Source organism: Numenius arquata, chromosome 2 (genome assembly GCF_964106895.1).
Source record: "Numenius arquata chromosome 2, bNumArq3.hap1.1, whole genome shotgun sequence".
NCBI lineage: Eukaryota > Metazoa > Chordata > Aves > Charadriiformes > Scolopacidae > Numenius > Numenius arquata.
In genome coordinates this window covers 94,901,638-94,921,917 of record NC_133577.1, presented here as the reverse complement: position 1 = coordinate 94,921,917, position 20,280 = coordinate 94,901,638, and the positions used below count along the sequence as shown (strand labels likewise).

The window sequence follows — 20,280 nt, the reverse complement described above, 5'->3', positions numbered from 1 at the left end:
GAGGCCTTTGGTACCATGTGCACATGTCCTGAGCAAGTGTCTGTCACAGCTCAATCAGCCCAGACTCACTGCACCTCCCCGTGTGGAGGGTGGTCCCAGTGGAGCTGCCCAAAACGTTCCCAGTGGGGCTGAGCCCTGGACCTGCTGTGGGCTCCTCTGGCTTGATGCCCTGTCTCCCATCACCACCAGTCAGGGGAACAATGCTTGTTGGAACTGGTCATAAATAACTTAATGGTGAAATAACCTGTTTTAATTGACCCCTTTCCCCATAAGTGTCCTTGGAATTTTTGCTTTTCCAAAGCTTCACAATATTATGATCACTTGGGGACTCATTTTTTTAAATCAAAATAGGATTTGATTTTGGTTTTTGAACACTTTTGCTGTGCAAAATCCTTCCAGATTTTGCTTCTGAGTGTTCTGGAAACGTTTTTCTGATTTGAAAACATCATTTTAACAAATGGATAAAAATGTTATGGGAAGTCTTAGGAAAAATGGCTCCAATTTGAAAATTATGTTTCATTGTTACCAGTTCTGCTGCTTATATTTCAAGCAACATGTAAGGATTGCTTGGTGTAAAATGAAAAAGCCAAATTAGAATAATAACAGATTTGTGGATTGGAGCCAGAATTAGTAAGAAATTAGGTGATGCCTGAACTATAGGTATGGACCTACCATTTCTCGGGGGGAGATTTGAATTTGATTTTAAGACAATCAGGGAAGTATCTTGCTCTCTTCCTGGATGCAGTAGGTGGAGTCTCATGGAGGGTGCTGGCCTTACCTTCTTTCTCCTTCCAAGGCAAAATGGTTTCCAAAGGCAAACACATTCGGTCTTCTTTTAGAATTGGTTCATTCTGACAGGGAAACTGAATACCTTGTCTGATGACTTAAAAAAAACAAACAGCACAGTTCTTTGAAATAAAAACAAATCTGGGGAAAAATATAGAAGTTGCAATTACCAGTTCTGTGAACAGATGAAGCACTAACCTGTGCTAAAGAATGAGGGCTAGAAAAGGCAGTCAGGTATTTCTGACAGCAAATATTTTGTTATTTATATGACATAACTTCTGAATAGACTCTGAATAACATCATTCAGTGAGGCTACACCTAAATACCCAAGACAGTATAAGAATCAGGTTTCCAAGGTTATAAGTATTTATGATTGTCATTTATTACGTAGCTATGATAGAGTGACATTTTTGAGATACCACTTCCAGAAATTTGGCTGTAAATACATTAAACAAGTACATTGAGATATTATGCGACCAGAAGGAAGGGAAGAAAAGGGGAAAAAAAATTACCCTCAGGACAGGAGTATATTAAGAAACTCAGTAACTTTTAAAGAGTCAAAAATCAGAAATATATACAGTGATCTGCAGCTGTAGGTTGCTGCTCTATAAGGCTTTTTTTTTTTTACATTTTTATAGTTTCTTCTATTGATAGTGGTAGGTATGCACTGGCCTCTCAGTATTGGGATGGCAAAGACTTTGCCAGCAAGTAGAGTTCTGCACAGTGGAGTCATGAGGTCATTACCACAAATCAGTTTTGTAAAAATCACTTCTATAAAAATTGCTTTTGCTCACAGTTCATTTGGGTATTTTCTTCAACCGACCCCTTCCTACCAGTAATGAAAATATAGAAAGAGCTCACCCAGCATTTCCACCATGTCATGGAGAATGTAAAGGAAACAGACAGTGGCAGGGCAAGAGGAAATGGGCACAAACTTGAATATAAGAAGTTCCATCTAAACGTGAGGAGGAACTTCTTTACTTTGAGGGTGGCAGAGCACTGCAACAGGCTTCCCAGAGAGGTGGTGGAGTCTCTGCCTCTGGAGACACTCAAAACCCGCCTGGACACGTTCCTGTGCAACCTGCTCTAGGTGGACCTGCTTTGGCAGGGGGGTTGGACTAGATGATCTCCAGAGGTCCCTTCCAACCCTATATCATTCTGTGATTCTGTGACATGTTTTTTACACAGGCAGTTAAACATTTAAGTGTGCAGCATAAACCACAGCTTCACTTCAGATAGCAAATAAGCTTTGTAATCCACCCTCAATCTTTTTGATTTACCCTGGAGATATACAGACAGCCCTGTTTCCCTGCAGGCATTTAATAGACTAAAGGACAAAATGCCCAGCTCCCTACTTGCCCAGTCTCTCTTGCATGCAGCAAGAGCAAGGGCCACTTGCCCAGGGGCTGCACTGCCATCAGGCACTGCCAACCCCAGGCTCCCCTCTCACATTATTTGGGCCTTACAAACACTGTATGATCTCTGTGAGGATCCAGTATTTGCAGGATGGTGCTGGGATTGGAATGACCTTTGCAGGGGAGCAGAGGTAGCCTGCTTCTCAGAAGACTGTGGTGGCCACCGGAGTTGCTCTGGAAGTAGGGCCCATTTCTCATCCCAGCAGTGCTCCAGGCTGCCACAGGAGAAGCATCCTTTGTGTCCCTCCCTGAACCTGGGACACAGTCCCAGCTTCACAGCAGCACCAGCCTCAGTGAGAAAAGAAACACGAAGAAGCAGGATTTTGGATAGTCCCATCTGTTAAATTCAGATGCATAGTTCAGTCAGGAAATGCTGATTGAATTATGCATCCCCTTGCTTAGTGTACCAGCGGCCCTCAAGGCAAGCTGAGGTGCCTGGCCCCGTGTCCCCGTATGCTGCCTAAGAAGCAGAGGACAGCACTATGCCAGGTGAGCCTCCTTCTTCCTTTGAAGCCATTAGCACTGAGCACTGCAGTGTGTAAGTCTCATTTTAGGCACGTCTCCTGGTGCCTTGATTCTCCTTTAGCTAAAATTGAGGTACTGATGCTCCCTTCTTGTGAAAGGGAGTTATGAGAGTGCACACACTCATGATTTCATGTGACTAAAAAGGAATCGGATTTAGTAAGATATTTTTGCTTCGTGGCTTGTCAGGGACTGTCTGGGGGATCCAGAGTCTTGCCTGCTGCAACGTGCCGCTTGGAGATGTCATGTCCTTGTCAGCCAGTTTCTGAGTCAGTTGAAGAGCAGGAGTGCCGTGGCATAAGCCCAGCACTCAAGAGCAAAAAAAGGTTATTTTAACTGTTCAAATAGGCGACATTTAATTTCCTTGAGATAAGCCCTAGAGCAGGAGGCAGCTTTCTGAATACAGCGCCGGTCACACATTTGCCCATTCAATACAGACAAGCTCCCAGGTCGCTGCTCTTTCCCTGTGTGCTGGGCAAAACCTGTCCCTAATGGCACATGGAAACATTCAGGGACTACAGCTGTTGAGCCACTCCATGCATAGCACTTGGAGCAGGCACAGCAGTTGGTGGTAGAAGGTTGAAGGCCAAAGGGGTAAGATAAAATATGTCCCTAAGTCAACAATGCTCTTCATCACCTTCTCCCCACCTCCTCACTGTCCCCTCCCCACTTGGAGAAGCCTGAGACAGGCAGGCGATGGCTGTGGACAGGGTGGCTTTGTGTTTGACCCCATGGCTGTGGCACAGGAGCTGTTTAAGGAGGTGCTCCATCCAGTTCAGAACTTGGCTCTGATTCAGCGTGAACCAAAACCACATTAACGATTGCCAGAAGAGAAGGGGCTATGACGTGTGCTTGGGAAACACCATTGAGGAAGATGGCTGGGCAGGGGACAATGTTTGAAAAAAAGTCAGTCGAGTAAATTAAACAGTGCTACTTTTGCATACACATGCTGCGCATTTTGGCCAAGTTTCCCAAGAGTAACAAGAGTCTGTACTGCTAACACTTGGGTATCTTACTTCACAGACATACAGGATTCTAGGCAGTACTTGGCTACCCCCTGAAAATTTGGATTATTTTAAGATGTTTCCAGAATGATAGATGTTTAAGACATTTCCAGAAAGCTGAACCTGCCAGAACAATAAGCCTCTGGACTTAACAGCAACAAAAATAATCAAAATGCTAATTAGCAAAAATTAGGTGTGTCAGAGGGCTGCTCAGGAAGAAAGTGCTCTTTTCTGAGAGCTTGGTTCCTGAGCTGCTTCATAAAGGCTCTGCATCTTTCACATTCAGCATTGTTGTTGCTCCTCCACACCCAGCTGAAGTCAATGAAAGATGCCTTATTTCCTGACATAAATATTATTAACAGATACTCCAGGACTGTAACCTAGCTCATCTGCTGGACTGAAAAACATGGGACATGAACCTTCTATGTAGCCACTTCTAGAAATGACTAAATCTTTGCTGTGCCAGTTCAGGACAGTATAAATTCTCTTGCAAATTTTATGTTAAAAATGAGGTATGTTGCAAAGAATGTAGAATAAGGTAAACACAATTAAAATCAAAGTTAAGACCAATGAAAATACATTTTTTAATCTGTTAAATAATTTACTAGGATGGGCAGTTACAGTATTTGCGTACCAGCACTATTAAAAAGATTTGGCTAGGGAAAAGAGCAATATGCTCAGCCCTTATTAACTGGTATACATCTTTAAACATGTTCTGGAAGGAAGCAATAAGAAGCCAATATCGAATATCGTATTTTATTCTGGGGTTTCCATGACATCTTGGGAATTTTATAAGGTCCTCTTGTTGCCCAAAGTAACAGTCTTGGAATAGAAGAAGAAGCAGCAGCATTTCACAGCTACTCTGTCAGTCACTATGGGGCATTTGTAGATTTGGGGAATTTAGTTCCTTGAAATCAGTGCTGCCATGCTACCCTGGGGTGACATCTGGCCTCCCTGGGCAGCCTGTCAGCTTGTGACACCTGTGCCAAACGTTAAGGCTGGGATGGATAGGCTGGACCTGCGAACCTGCCTCCTCGCTTATAGCTCGGAGAAGGCAACTCAGGCAAAGGATTCATAAAAGTGAACACGAAATAAAAGCGTGATGGACACTCCAAAACCAGTTTCCCCGGTGGAGCTTCCATCCCATATTGCTTCTGCTGGTGCTCTCACTGTACCATCCCATAGTGCTGTGATGGTGTGAAGCAACCCAGCCAGCAAGGATGGGCTGTGACAGACAGGCTGCTGTCTGGGGGGTTGTTCAGAGCTCTTGGTCGTTGATTGCTCGTTGGATATTGTGAACATGGTGCTGCTGTGTTTATAGACAGCGTAAAAAGTTTGGGAGTTTCACCATCTCTTAGTAGACTATTCAGTAAGAATTATTTTTCTAGGTACTTTACATTGAAGGCTACAGAAGTACATAGGTGGTTTTCAGACATCAGCACATTGCCAAGCAGTGCATGAAGGACCCAAATCTTTAGGCAGTCCAGTGTTTGTAAGCGTCTTGAGTTCATCCTTATTGGACCTAAATAAATAAATGTGCTTTTCTCACATTGAGGAAGGAAAAAAGCCATCCAATACGACTGCCTGACTGTTGGGCATTGTAGCACTCACAGTACCATAGCACACTCTCTCATGGATCCTGTTTCATTGGGATCCCAATGCCACAAACGTTAAATTCTTTATGAAGTCTGCTCCAGCAGATGGTGAGCATCACCATGATGAAGTTCTGCTGCTGATCACATTATAAGGCATCTCTGGATATGCCAGGATGTTTTCAGAAAATGTTGGCCAAAATCTCGCTTTAGAAATGACTGTTGCTTATATTAAAAAAGGATATAATATTGCCAGTGTACTTCTTGCTTTACCTCTGCTCTGTCAATGTAGTCACGTTGTTCAGGTCCGATCTCTGATCTCAGGTTTGGCCAGTTATTTGCCACACAACAACCATGGGAAAAGAGGAGGAGAGACATAAAACAAATGAATCACCCGCATTCTGCCCGAATTCAGATCTCAGATTTCCCACATCCTGGTATTTAATTTCTCACAGAGTTACCAATGGTTGATCTCACGGCAGGATTAGTGGGAAGAAAAATGAGAGCTCCATTGAAACCAGACTTGAGTCTGGAAGGAAGGGACATGTGAGCTCTAGGACCTGGGAGATATCAGATTCGGGGCAGTGAACGGCTTCCACCCCCTCCCCTTCCCTGATTCTCATGCTTATTTTGAGGCAAAATCTGGAAACTAGAATCAGAAGAGCAAAGAGACAGTTACAGTATGTTGGGCGGCTCGCCCGTGGCTTTAATAGTCTCCTGAGAACTGTGTTATACAGTGAGACATTAACTGTAATTTATATTAGTATTTTTTTTATGTTTAGGAAGAGGGGAACAGATTAACATTGAGGTATAAATTGCAGTAAATCTGTCTCAGTCCTAAAAGAAAACATGTTTTGAGCACACATTTCCACCAGGATACCTTTTCTGATTTGATTATAGAATATAGATGTGTTCAATTGGAAAAGAAACTCCCATAAAAAGTTCTATAATCAAAAGGAAATAATCACTATCTATTAAGTTGGACAGCCCCACTCACTTTGAATCAGACTATCTTGCTAGAGAAAGAAAAAGCTTCGGCCTGCAGTAGCATGGATTGCGGCGCAAACGGGGCTTGAAAAGTTGGGTTGCCGCTCTGTGCTGAAGAGGACCATACTTTATCACCCTTCCCACCAGATTGTGTGGAGATATTCAAGAAAAAAAAAATCTTTAAATGCATCGCTCTAAATCCTTTAGGAGTTGAACATATTAAGATGACAAGAAGAGTATGTCATTAAACCATAACTACCCTTTTTGGATTACCTGGTATTTGTAGATCCATTGGCAAGATGGCTTAAATTAGGGGTATATTTTTAGCCTGCAGCATTACATAATAAAATAGCAGCAGAATTCTTTGCAGTAAAAAAAGGGAGGGAAGGGGGCGGGGAGTTTATTAAAACCAACACAAACTTCTCTGATTTTGCGCTTTCCCCTGCACAAATTGGTACTCCATGGTTACACAATTGGTAAAGTTTGCAAGAAAAGCATTTCCATCACGCCATTTTGCTCAGGAGCCGTCGCCCTGCCTTTCGCTGCAGACCTGCTGTTTAGTCTGAAACTGAAAATTAAACCCAGAACTTCAGCTCTCAAAGTTAAATACTCTGCTTTACTGCCAGCACACAGCCTCACCAGTGTCTGTGTGGTAAGATCTGTGACTAAACTCTTCAGACGTTTTTAAAAGTGTTTTACAAGTCTGTTAAGCTTTAGTGTTTTTGTTTTGCTTTGGGTTTTCTTAAAGAGAAAAAAGTAATTTAGCTGAATTATACCACAAAGTCTCACATGAACTCTGCTGAACCAGATCGGAGAACCCAGCTTGCAATCTTTCAAAATATGTTTCTCATTTCGGGGGGGGGGGGGGGGGGGGGGACGGGACGGGATGGGGACACGCTTTTCTGAGCACAACCTGGGGAAGGTAAAGCCCTGTACGTTAAACTCTCTCCTTTAGAAACAAAAAAAGGAAGGAAAAGGGAAAACCGGGGGAGACTGAGGAAGGGCGATGGCAGCAGCTGAGCCCCTCGCACTCCTGCCCATGCCAAGGCCTGCACTCAGGCATCATGGCAGGGGCTGCGTGCCCAGCCGAGACCCCCTCGGCCTCGGGGCTGGTGCTCATAAAAATGTCACTGGTCCACTTCCACTGTGAAAGGCTCTTTTATCTCCCCTTCCCGCAGCCCCTCTCCAGTGGGTAAGCGGGGCCGGGCCCGGCGGCTGCCGCTCGGCCTTCCCGCATGGCTGGGCCCTAATGAGGTGTGTGCGGCTCTTGGCTGCAGGTTTTCAATCTCTTTCTTATTACTTCAAAGCTGCTGCACCGAGGTTCAGACAAGTTTGATCACTTGGCAAAATCTCTCAGCTGGGTTTCGAAAGGGAAGACTCTTTATTTTATTATTTATCATTACAGATAGATAGCTGTTCCCAAACCGCAGTTGCCAGTGGCTCCGTGGACTGAGCCATAATGCTTTTTTAAGTGATAAAGGATTGGAGGTGAATAACTTCTGGCAGTTGCTTCCTGTCTGTAACAACCAGTCATTTTTAGAGGGGGAGAGGGGGGAGGAGAATAGAAATCTAACAGGCCTTACTTTATTCTCCTTTTCATGTTCTAAAATGGCAGGGCTGGGGCAGGGGGGAGGCAAAAGTTAAGCGATGTGGGTTTGACCTGCATTTCAAAGCCTGTCCTAGCTTTCCTTTCACTACTCCGTTCTGGGGGACCTTCACTGCAGTCCTTCCTCTGCTGTTTGACGTAAAATATGCACAGGAACGGACGCTGTTTCAAGGGCCACCCAGGCTCAGGAGGAAGGCAGAGTCCCCCAGGTTTACCTGTGTGGGCTAAGGAATCCTTTTGGGCTTTGCCGTCTCCAGTGCCACAAGAAAGCAGAGCTAATGCGGTGGCCCACAGCGTTTCAGTGAACTGTACAAACCTAAGGACTTTTAAAGATTGGCATCCACCCTTTTTTTTTGCTCTTTCTTCTAATTATGAACCTACATATTAGTGATTAGAGACAATTATTAGAGCCTCTGCTTGCCTTAGGCTCCAGCCTGGATTTTGGCTCTGGAAAGCGGTGTGCTGTGTGAATGCAGAGCAGTTTACCACTCCTCCGGTTTACAGCCTCCACAAGAGGTTTGTAAGAGCAGCTTCTCAAAGTTGGGGTTAGTCCAGCTCGGTTGTATATGTTTCTGACAGCACTGCTGCTTTCTTTCCCTTAATATTTTATTTCCTTCCCACCAGAACTGTTTATATCTTGTAGGGTTGAAGCTCTCCAAGACAAAATACATCTCTGTCAGTGTTAGCACAGCACCCGTGATTGCTTCAAGCACTATTTTCGCTTTAGGTCTGTGCTTTGCAGACTTTAAATGGTGTTTCCTGCAAAATTCTTCTGACCGGTACTGAGATTTTGCTGGAGATTTTCACTCTCCCTTTAATCACATGGGGAACAGATTTTTTCAAAGTGTTTTGACCTGCTTAGGTCAAAAAGGCACTTGCTATACTCAGATGCCAAATCGCGTTTAAGAAATCTGGCCTGACGTAATTTAGACAGCTGAGTCTCAATTTCAAAAGGCTTCAGCGCTGAGCGACCTGCTGCCTTGCAGAAACCTCATTGCTGAGTTAACTCCAGGGCTGCTCTCAAATCCGTGGCAAAGTTGGGCACCTGGAGCTGAGGTTTGTTTAAGCACGTCTGTAGGAGATGCTGAGAGGCAGAGCCTAAGGCAGGTACTTTTTAGGGTATCTAAAAGTCCAGCCAGCCTAATTCCTGTCTCTGGAAGTTCTCAGTGTGAGCCCTCCTGGATTTAAAAATCCTGTGTCAGATAAGCCTTTTCTCTCAAAAGTAACCAGAGAGACTCATTATCACTCCGTTATATCAAACAGTTCTCCTAGTGGGAGATAAGCTGGGAAATAGAGAAATGTTTTTGAATCCTCCTTAATCTAACAGGAAGAAGAGACTTGAATCTATGTTTAAAGAAGGCTGTTCTAACCTCAAGAGGAATGTCCTGTCCTATCCTGAGGGGATCTTCTTGAGCACTGTCCTGGTCCCCTCTGACCAGGTTATCTCTGAACAGGTTATCTGAACCTGTTACTCAAGGACCAAAACTTTGCCAAGCCTTGAGAGATGCTTCCTGCGGTAGAGGAAGGGAATCTGTAGGAGTGGTTCATGGGTGTGCAAGGATGGTAGCTCTCTCTGGTTTCTACCACTGTTGTAGGCCTGGACCATGCTTACCAGCAGCCCCCACGACTTCACTCTGGCTGCCCCAGCTAGTTCACTTTCTCCAACAGCTGGGGATATGGATCATGCAGTAATCCCCATGAGCAGCCTTTTTGCTAGTCAAGCAGTGTTGTTCCAGCAGTGAAAGAAGAGGACACCCTGAGTTTGCTTACTAACTGTGCAGCTCAAAAGCCACAGGCTGGTCACCTGCAGGATAGCATCAGTTTTGCTTTGTTCTCTCTGCTCCTTTTCCATCCCTCACAGAATATTTGGTTATTTATATAATTCAACAGAAGAAAGATGCATCCTCCATACACAACAGCTCTGTGGGTAGGTTTCTTCCTAGAAAGTAGAAAACCCTGTTTGAAGTATCTGCTTCAAATCAGAGAGCATGGGGATCTGCATGTGAGTTTCCAAACCAGTGCTGTTTCGTACATGCACACTCAGAGATAAGTCTTATTCTCGATGTCTGTTGTGCATTGCCTTCCTGAGCGTGGAAACTTTGAGGACATCTCCAAGTCAAAATGATCTTTAAGACACTTGCCAGCCCTTGGACTGCTCCCAAGAGCATTAGGCAGCTCTGCACATGCCCACCAGCATAAACTTGGGCATTGGGAAAGTTAAGCAGCAGCTCAGAAAGGCTGCTTGCTGGTGTCCAAATACTGGACTCACGCTATGGCCAAGTCGTAGTCTCTTGAAGGCCCAGATCCTTAGGCAACAAGGTGGACCATTAGAGGCTAAGTATATAGGGACTTAGACATTTAAAGCCAGAATGTTGGTTTCCAGTCCTTAAATCTCAACCCAAAGCTGCCACGTCTCTATTTGTCTCTCTGTTTATCTTTAATGACATTTAAGTACCACAAGTTTTGCTTCCCTGGGGGGGACCTGCCTGCTCACTGCCCCCAGGGCTGTCCCGTGCCTTAGTCAATGACTGCAGAAACAGGGCTGGGAGGGGGCAGGGGGTCTCAGATCTGCTCTGTAGGCAGAGGTTTTAACTGTGCTAGAGAAGTTGTGCTCGTTCTCGTGTGCTAGGAGTGACAGTGCACAGAAATTGCTTGCTTGTGGGCTGATTGAATTGTATGCATTTGGATACGGAGTTTCTGTATTGAAATAATTTCCTTAGGTGCCCTTCTTAAAAGCATGCTTTAATCCAGCGGTAAGAAGAGTTGTCTCGCCTTTCTGTATATGGTCATGGTGATCTCTTCTGCCCTAATAAATCCTTTTATTGTGATGAGTGAAGTAAATACCTAGAACAATTTGAGCTCTGAATCCAGCTTCTGGAATTAAAGTTGGCCTTACCGCTGAACGACAGCTGTCACTGAGCTCGCCAGTGCAGTCTGCAGGGGCTGAAGTAGCTCGAAGCAGCAGATCCCACCATAACCTTCAAGCGGAGCAAACCTGCTCTGAGTGTCTGTCAGTGCTGTACAAATTTCTGAAGCGGTTCCGTGTGTTGTTTGCCAAATAGTTGGGATGGCACCGTGTCTCAGCTGGGCACAGCAATAGGAGCCACTGGCTTCAAGGACTCCTCTGAAAATATTAGCTTGCATGCCAGAGGATTTCAGACAAGTTAACAGCAGACAATGGCCCACAGTTTGCAAGTTGCTCTTGTCAGCAGTTCTTTTTGACATATCTATTCAAGCATACCCTCTCGGGCTTAGAAAGCAGCCAGTGAAATCTGTGCCAATAGCTAATACTTTGTTATAAAATAAAATCTCTGACAAATTCAAGGGCTCCATATATTTAGCATTACTGTGATCCTGAGTTCATCTCACAAGATTGGTTCTAGTTTTTTAAATCCATGGTTCAGAAATTCATGAGCAGAAGGTGAAAAAAAATATGAATTGCCAGCTGAATTGCCCGTGAGTTTCTTGAGGCAAAGACAATTAACCTTGAAGTAGCCATAAAGGAGCTTTGCCCCAGGGTGTCAGAACAGAACAAACATTTTTACAAAAATGCCAAACAGTTGCCCTTCTGCAGATGGGGGGAAGGCTCCTTTCAAACACCAACAGTGTTCTTCTCATCGGGTTTTGTCGTCACCACTTTTTTGGGGTCCACCAAAAAAAGGAATGCAGAGGACATACAAAGACCGAAGTAAGCGTGTCTCTTCTTGAGGACACTGGGATGCTACTGGCTGTTTGTAGTGCCAGAAAAATAGCCCACACCAACCAAATGTGGATCACCAAATGGAGGTCTTGGGCAGCAGGTAGAGCTACATTTCACACCCCACAGGATGTCATGGGAAAGAAGTCTCTTGGGAACACAGGGTGACTCTCACCTGAAAAGACGCTGTAGTTTAAATATGGTCATTCGTTGCACAGCTCCATTCTGGATGGTGCCACCACTGAGCTTTAGGAATGAGGTGCACATGCTAGTGGTTATCACTTCACATATTCCTGCAGTATACACGAGTTTGTTTTTCCACAGTGTAGAACCTTCAAAAGCAGCGATGCAGTGTGATAGCTCTGGAGAGGGTTAGTCAGTCCACGCATCTCGATGCTGCTGTTCTGTGCCCTTTTAGGTGTCCCAGGGGATCACAAACGTCCACACAGAGCAGGCAGGTGTGACACAGGACACCAGCACCCTTCTGGCCTGGCTGCTGGATACCGGATGAGATACCCAGGGCATCTAAAACAACTCCAGGTTCCTATTTTCAGGCAACCAGACCCTACCAAGGTTGTCCTATTTTGGAATCGTTTGTTGGGGAAGCCCAAATAGGTGTACTGGCTGCAGACAGCACTTGTAACTGAAGCCTGCTGTCCTGCCTCCTGGTCCTTTTTGTTACCTTCACCACTGTTAAATCGGGGCTAAAAACAGCATTGCCAGCCCCCTGTGGAGTAGCCCTTCTTAGGGCAGACACCTGCCATAACCCATTGGGAAACATCTGTCCTTTCTCTCTTGCTGGGACCCAACACCGGTGAGAAGCGAGGGGGCTGCACTGGTGGGTTCCAGTCCAGTGTGCACATCTGCCAGCGGTTTACCAGTGATACCTCTCAAGCAAAGACCTGTTAAACATTTGTGCACGTGGGAGATTTGGAGGAAGCCTCCTTGCTGCTCTTTTTAGTGAGAGGCAGCAGCTCCGCTCCACACCACTTCTGGCTTGGTGGAGCAGTTTTAGCAATTTAGGGTGGAAACAACTCAGGGTGTTGATAATGGTAACTGCTGGCTTGCAGTTTGCCTTACAATACCACACTGTGACCTGTAGCAACTCAGGATAAGTGTGCCCATGTGTGGGACAACCAAGGACAGGATGTGCCACCTGAAACTGCCTCTGCAGTGCATCCCTGTGTGAGTCAACCCCTGAGGATACATGCATGTGGGGCACACAGATGCATGGGAAGCCACCTGGGATATTGTCTTAGCAGCAGGGAATAAAGCCTGAGCTATGCATGTGTGTGTTTACCCTGCCCTTCAGGTGTGTGTCCTGCTCACCCTGAGGTCAGCCTGAAGAACAGAAGCCTGGAGAAGAGAAGGCTCCGGGGAGACCTTATAGCGGCCTTCCAGTACCTAAAGGGAGCCTACAGCAGAGATGGGGAGGGACCCTTTATCAGGGAGTGTAGTGATAGGACGAGGGATAACAGTTCTAAACTGAAAGAAGAGAGATTTAGATTAGATATTAGGAAGAAATTCTTTACTGTGAGGATGGTGAGACACTGGAACAGGTCACCCGGAGAAGCCCCATCTCTGGAAGTGTTCAAGGCCAGGCTGGATGGGGCTTTGAGCAACCTGGTCTAGTGGGAGGTGTTCCTGCCTATGGCAGGAGGGTTGGAACTCCGTGATCCTTATGGTCCCTTCCAACCGGAATCATTCTATGATTCTATGAGGTCTGCGTGGCTGTGGCTTCCCTGTTAGCCAGATCCGACCTGGCTGGTTTGAAGCTTTCTCAGGTTTCTCTTCGCAGTCTGCTGGCCCAGCCGGTTGGGAGCTTGCTGCAGCAGAAAACAAATAACCAGGGGAGTAGCTGTTCAAGGCCAAACTGGGTCGATGAACATTTACGCTCAATTAACACATGTCACCATTCCGTCTCCACAACTACAGCGAATGCACCTAAAAAGTGAGAACAACCTGAATTAAGGCTGCCGAGAAACCTGAAACCTTGGCTTCTTGGCTGAGCGTTTCCTGTGGTGGTGTTGCTGAATTTATGCTCTGCATGGCTTTCACGCTGTGACAGAGTGACTTGGATTTCTAACGTCTGCTCTAATGACCACGCTTTCCTTCTTGCTTTTTGCCCTTCTCTTCAACTTGATTGGAAGCACATCTGGGCTTATTTCACTTCATCCCCAGTTCCTCCTTTGACTTTTGACTCAGGGACTTGATCCTATGATACATGGCTATGCCATCGACCTTGGTGGCTCTGTGAGGAATTCTAAGTGCCTGGAGGGTGCTAACTGATGGTGAAGCGTCCCTGAGGTGCCCAGCACCTTGACGTGCCACACAGCAGTTCAGTGAATCTCTCTGACTCATCGCAGAGCCGGTTTGCAACTTCTAGGGGGTGCACAGTTTTCAAAACGCCTGCCCCCCTCAGTCTTTTGGGGGGAAGTGTGTGTGCGTGTAGAGACAAAGGGTGGATTGAGGATCACAGCTGCACAACCATCTGAAATGTGCAACCAGTTTTTCACCAGTCCAAAAAAAATTCCCTTTCTGTTCCTGTCTTATACATCTGCATTTTCTCTTTCAGAACCTCTACTCGCTTCTTCCTTTGGGTCCCTCCATGCATATATGTCTGATTTGTATTATCCCTTTGTTTGAATTGTAAGCACTTCAGAGCAGCAATCATGTCTCCATCTGTGTCTTTACAAGGGACTTACATGGTAGGTTGGCTTAAAACCACCCGTCTGTAACTGAGCTATCTTAGGCTTTTGCAAGGAATGAACTTAATGAAGGGAAGTTTTCTTTTTGCTGCACAACAGTCTGATCCCTTTGCCAGCTTTTCTTCATGAAAAAAAAGCCTTTCCCAAGACTGATGTGAATTTGAAGTCTGCCAGTCTCAAATATGTTTTAATAATTCATTTATTATTTAAATATTTGGGAGGGTTTAGCTTTATTTTTGGTTTCTCATCCTTCCAGGTACTACAGATACACACATTTGCATGCACATATGCAGATGAGAGAAACTCATCCTTCATTACACGAACATACATATGTAGATGAAGGAATTGCTTCTCAGGCATTTTCTTGGTCACCGCAGCAAGAGCTACAAGTTAAAAAAATACTGTGAGATTCACAGTAAAAATCAGTAGAGCAGGCAACTCCTTAACTAGAAATAGCTCTCTGTGGCTACCCTGGCTGCGCTCTGATGTTATGTCCTTCCACGTACTTTCCCTCTCCCCCGTCCTTCTTATTTGGTGATTGGAAGTGCACTTTCATGGAAAATGAGACTGTCAGGTTTCAGTAGTCTCCTGACAAGCCAAGTGTAAAACAAAGTGAGCTGCTGTTCCGCGCCCACGCGTGCGCAGCCATCTTCTGGGAAACGGCGGTGAGAGGCTCCGGGCTGACTGCTGTGCTGTAAGGAATTAAGCACGTGATCATCGCCAAATACCAAAACATGTCTACCTGTATTATGTTAAGAGCACAGAACCCACAGTCATAATTTTTAACTGAAATACTTGGCTTGGAGGCAAAGCCGGTGTTTGCCTTGATCATCCCAACTCCTGCATTACCCACATATTTTGCGCTCTGTCTCTCCACGTGCAGCCCAAATTAGTCCTTCGTTAGGTGCCTGTAGATACCATTTTTCTTCTTAATGAAATGTAACAGTCACAGTCCATTCTGCAGGGAAGGTAAGCAGGGAAAATGCATTACGCATTAATGGGATTCGGTGGAGTGTGAGCCCAGGTCCCTCAGTGCCACCGGGGACAGGGTAAAATTCGGGAGTTTCACGAGTTGGGGATCATTTTCATAGCAGCACAGAGAATATAACCCTGCTACAAGTGGACACGAGTTGTTGCGAGGAAGGAATTGTTCATTTGCGTGATAGATTGGCGTCTTCTGGAATTTAAATATTAATTGAAAAGTCAAGGTCAGAGGGCAGCTGACACTTGACTTCACTCTCTTTCCTCTGTCCGCGGCTTTGATCATGCTACATCTTTCTTTGTGCCTGGTGCTGGAGAGAGTACCCCAGGGTCATGGCCTGTTTCCTAGTCAAGAGGTAAAAATCTACTGGCTTAAATATCTGAGGCCCAAGCTTTAGCAGGGGGTGGGGGGCACGAAGGGAGAGGGGGGAGCGTTTGCTTCATGCTTTTCACATTTCCCACATAACCCAAAGCAGACTAAACAAAACCAGTGTGAAATCTCATGGCTTGATGCTGCTATGGTTATATTTTTTAAGCTGTCATCCATTCATTTATACTTATGTTTATTCCCTGGATTTACAGCTCTTCTCTTTTTTTCAGCCTTTTCTTGCAGGGAGGTGGTGGGGAAGGGGCGAGGGGGGAGGTTGAAGCCTTTTGAAAGGGGATTGCAGTGAGCAGTGGCCTATGATTAAAACCCAGTGTTTTTCCTTGATGCCGCTCCTCCGCAGCAGTGTCACACATGGTAGCATTTAGGAACCCTTCACAGCTGAGGTGTTTCAAACACTAATGAATGGAAGTTTGGTCATATAACGCAGGCAAGCTTTGAGGCATGCTTTGCTGAATGGTGTACTGTAGTGGCCTGGGAAAGGAAGAGAGTTATAAATTGTGTCAGTTAGCCACCCAGACAAAATGAAGCCATGTGGAAAATCAAATCTATTAAAGTATGAAGACTGTTATAAGCTGTTTTAAGCTGATCATTCTTAAAAGGTCTCAGTTGGCTGAGGGGGTAAATTCCTGTTCTTTCTAGATCTTTTTCACGTGCTGTCTCAGGCGATGATGTGCAGCATTTGATAAAAAACAACTCTTCACTGCCAACCCCTTTTATCAGAAATGTTTATTGCCCCCAGTTTACTGCCCGTGTCCTGAAAGGTGCTGCACATTTGTTAAATAAGCAGTGTAAGAGCATCGCATTTGGGCGGCCTTGCTGAAGTCAAACATGAAGGCAGCAGTAGGCTAGAGGAGGACAGCCAACGAGCAGGAAAAGGCTTCCCAGAGCACCCACTTACCACTGGATACCCACTCAAAATGCTTTTGATTTTCTAGCTGGCCATAGGAGGGCCATGACAGAGTACAGCACAAAATGCTTTTTCATGGCACCCCCTGAGGTACCATGGGTGCCCAGAGACCAAAGTGGGGTGACTGGAGAGGGGGAGACCTTCTGCTCCTCCCCAAGGTGGCTTCTTGAGATGTCACAGTAGCTGTGAAGGGTGTTTTGTTAGCTCAGGAGGCAGTTGTCAGCTGTGTGAGAGAAGAGCGAGGTGGCAGCCTAAGATGCACAGTCACCACAGTATTTATTTTTTCTGTTTGTGTATTCCAGGAAGAGACTGAAGAAACGTCCTCACAAGAGTCTGCAGAGGAAGACTAGGAGACCGCACCATGCAATTTCTACCTCATCAGCAGTTGGGTCTTTTGAAGGGAGAAGACACTGCCTTGACCACTTATTTTCTATTGCCATGGTCTTTCCACTTTTGCCTGGGGGAAAAAAAAAAAAAATCGCATAACCTTAAAAAGGATTTGACTATAATCATCTTTGTAATCCCTTCACAGTCCCAGGTCTAGTGAAAAACTGCTGTAACACAAAGGGGACACAGATTAACGATGCAACTTTTAATTACTGTTTTCTTTTTTCTTAACCTACTAGTAGTTTGTTTGAGCTGCTAAGTAAGGGTGAGTGGGTCAAGAAGAGCTCCGAATCAGGTTTATGTCATTCACTGCACTGCATATAAACAAGAAACTTGTAACATAGTCATTATAATGGGCATTGAAATAGGAAAGGCTGGGTGTGTAACACTGAAGCCTTGCAACACTTCCAGCAACCCACTCCCTACTTAGTGAACTCCCTGTTTTAGAACACCAAAGATAAGGGATAGATACTACTCTTTTTTTTTTTTTTTTTGTAACCTTCTTGTAGACTTGTACTTGATTTTTATTTTTTTTTAAGACTTACTGTTATTTCAGGAAAAAAAAATGAAAGCTGATCTTTCACTTCATTCAGCTGGTAATTGGAAGAAAGAAATCAACACGAAAAAGGTACTTTCATTTTGCAAAAGGGAAGAAAGACAAAGATACGTTGTATAGTTATAAATACAAACATATCAGCAGAAGTAGTAGTAAATAAAATGAACAGCCCTCATCTTCTGGACCACAGGAAGCCGGACAGAGTCGGCTTTCTGTAGAGCCAGGCGTTTTCTATGGAAGCAAAAATGACTGACACCAAACACTCTTATGCCATTAATGACTAAGTCTTTATCGAGAAAAGTGTTTTAAAACGTACAGAAAGGTACCTCAAAATTAGTCATGAGTTTATCTGAACAAAAATAATCCATATGTTTTGCTTTGTTCCGACTAATTCCACTCATCCCATACCAGTATTTCAAAAGAATTGAATCTCTCCTCATTACTCATCAGTCACGATGTAAGAACCAACACCATGTACCTCAGCTAAGCTTGTGTATTACTTTAAGCAATGTATTTTGACATAGGATGGTTCACTGGGCACCTCTGTGCCGGTGGCATTTCTCCATCTTTTCATTCAAAGCAGCACTTTTAGCACCAGATGCAATATTACCCCACTATTCAATACTACCTCTGATTTTTACAATTAACTCAACAGACTGATAAATACATGCTGCTATACACATTAAATGCAGGAAATTTTTATTGGGTAGATAATCATAAGTATCTGTATTTTCCCCTTATTTCTACTTCAACACTTAATTGCAGTTAAGGAAGCAATATCTTTATTGTGTTTTGGCATAACTAAGTATTTTTCTATCTCTTGGTTTGTTTTTTTTTGATTTTTGGTTTTTTTTTAATGTACTCACCCTATTCTCTGCTAGACTTCTGTGTAATGTACTGTTAACTTGAATATATTTTTGTACTGAATTGCTGATAGGTTTGTGAGGATAATTTTCTTCAACGACACTACATGACATAGACAAAAATTTAGCAGTAATGTTTAAATATTACTGTCCAAGTTTGTACCTCAAATGAATCGTTTAAAGAAATGGACTAATTGATTGACAAAGACCTACCTCCAGACTTTAAATGGAATGAACTTGTTACTTTCAGCATTAGTTTTGAGACGTTTGAAACAGTTAGGACTGCAACTAATCCCTAATTCAAAACTATTTTTGTAAAATAACTTGTGGAAAATGAACACGTTTTAAATTACTTTCGTATTAAAAAAAAAAAAACGAACAAAAAAAAACCTTCAAAGAAACTTGAAGCTTTGTAGGTGGGAAGCAACAAGCTCAGCTTTTGCATAATGCAATCACAAATATGTGTTTAAAAAAAAATTAGTAGATTGTAAGAAAATACTTGACAAGTATTTTCATGTATTTTACACAAATGTGATTTTGTAATATGTTTCAGCCAGATTTATTTTAAATGCTTCTTATGTAGAGGTTTTTTATTCTCCTCTCTCTCACTTTTGTTGTTCTTTCTCTGTCTCTCCCTCACTCTGCTCCTATTTCATTTTCTCTATTTCTGTTTTGTTTCCCTTCTTCCTCTCTTTCCTAGTCAGTACTTTGTACCATTGTATTAATAACTGGGCCAGGGGTAGTTTCTCAGGAAGGCATCTGTTGGTATGGCTTTAGTACCGAGCCAAATGCAGTTAAAGATAACTACTTACTGGCTTCTTCCAAGAGGCAGTGTCAAAAAATGCGGACCTCCTTGAAAGCCCGCAGAGGGTTCAGTGACGGAAATCGCTGAGAAAGAGCTGATCGGAGTATTACAACTAGACACGTTAATATTAAGTGAAAGAGAAATAATCCTAGCTATACGGTAGCTCTAACAGGCCAAATCCAGTGTCACTTAAAGGCAGTAGAAGGAATTCTGCTGACTTCAAAGGGCATCGAATCAAGCCTTAGCAAGTCCCTTTTGGGGTTGTTTTTATTTTTTCACATTTTTTAAAACCGCAGTATTCAGTGGATGACACAGGAATAATCGCTGGGTGTGTGTCGCACTTCAACCTCCGAGAGACTTACCACTCTGACGAACTGAATCTTGTATTTTCTATATATTGTAGTACAATCAAAACACATTACTACCTCTTAGGGCCTACTATACCTCATTTTTTCAGACTGAAAAATTGCATGTGGCCATTGAATCAGTGAGAACATCATAAAATTTTTTATATATATAGTTTATTTTTGTGGGAGATAAATTTTATACGACTGTTCTTTGCTGTCATTGGTCACTGCTAATTAAGACTGGACATTTAACTCTTCTACCATTTCTGCAAGAGAGGTGTGTTTGCAGGAAAAATAAAAAACAAACGCTTCAAGATGTTTAACTACAGTTTACTTTTTCTTTTGAGTGTCTTCTAACTTTTTGCTTTGTTCTTCGTGTAGAGTTGCTGTCTATGATTGTACTTCGAATCGCTTGCTTGTTGAAAATGTTCCTTTAATGGATTATCACAGTCTGTTCAGCACAATAAACATAATAGCCTCTGTGATCCCCATGTTGTTTGATTCCTAGACTTTTGTCACAGTTCCATAAAATGGGTAATAAAGTTTGGTCACAGTGACCAAATTTGTAAAAGCTTTGCATGCAAGTAGTCTTTTTTTTTTTTTTGTCCCAGGAGTATAGGCATGTGCCTGAGAAGAAGTCCATTTGCTGTTGGGGACCCCAGTACTGAGGCACAGGAAAGGCTGAAATGGGTTTTGTTGCCTGGTTTCTAACCTGCCTCTTGGGGGTCC

The 20,280-nt window shown here is 43.9% G+C and overlaps 1 protein-coding gene across 1 annotated transcript in view; it reads left to right on the top strand.

The window, feature by feature from the left end:
• HMGA2 (high mobility group AT-hook 2) overlaps window positions 1-20,035 on the top strand; it is a 121,000-nt gene extending 100,965 nt beyond the window's left edge. Inside the window, exon 5 of the mRNA XM_074168985.1 lies at window positions 16,896-20,035. Coding sequence (XP_074025086.1) covers window positions 16,896-16,943 — 48 coding nt within the window. The 3' untranslated portion in view covers window positions 16,944-20,035. The remainder of the gene's footprint in view (window positions 1-16,895) is intronic.
• Window positions 20,036-20,280: the final 245 nt, after the last annotated feature.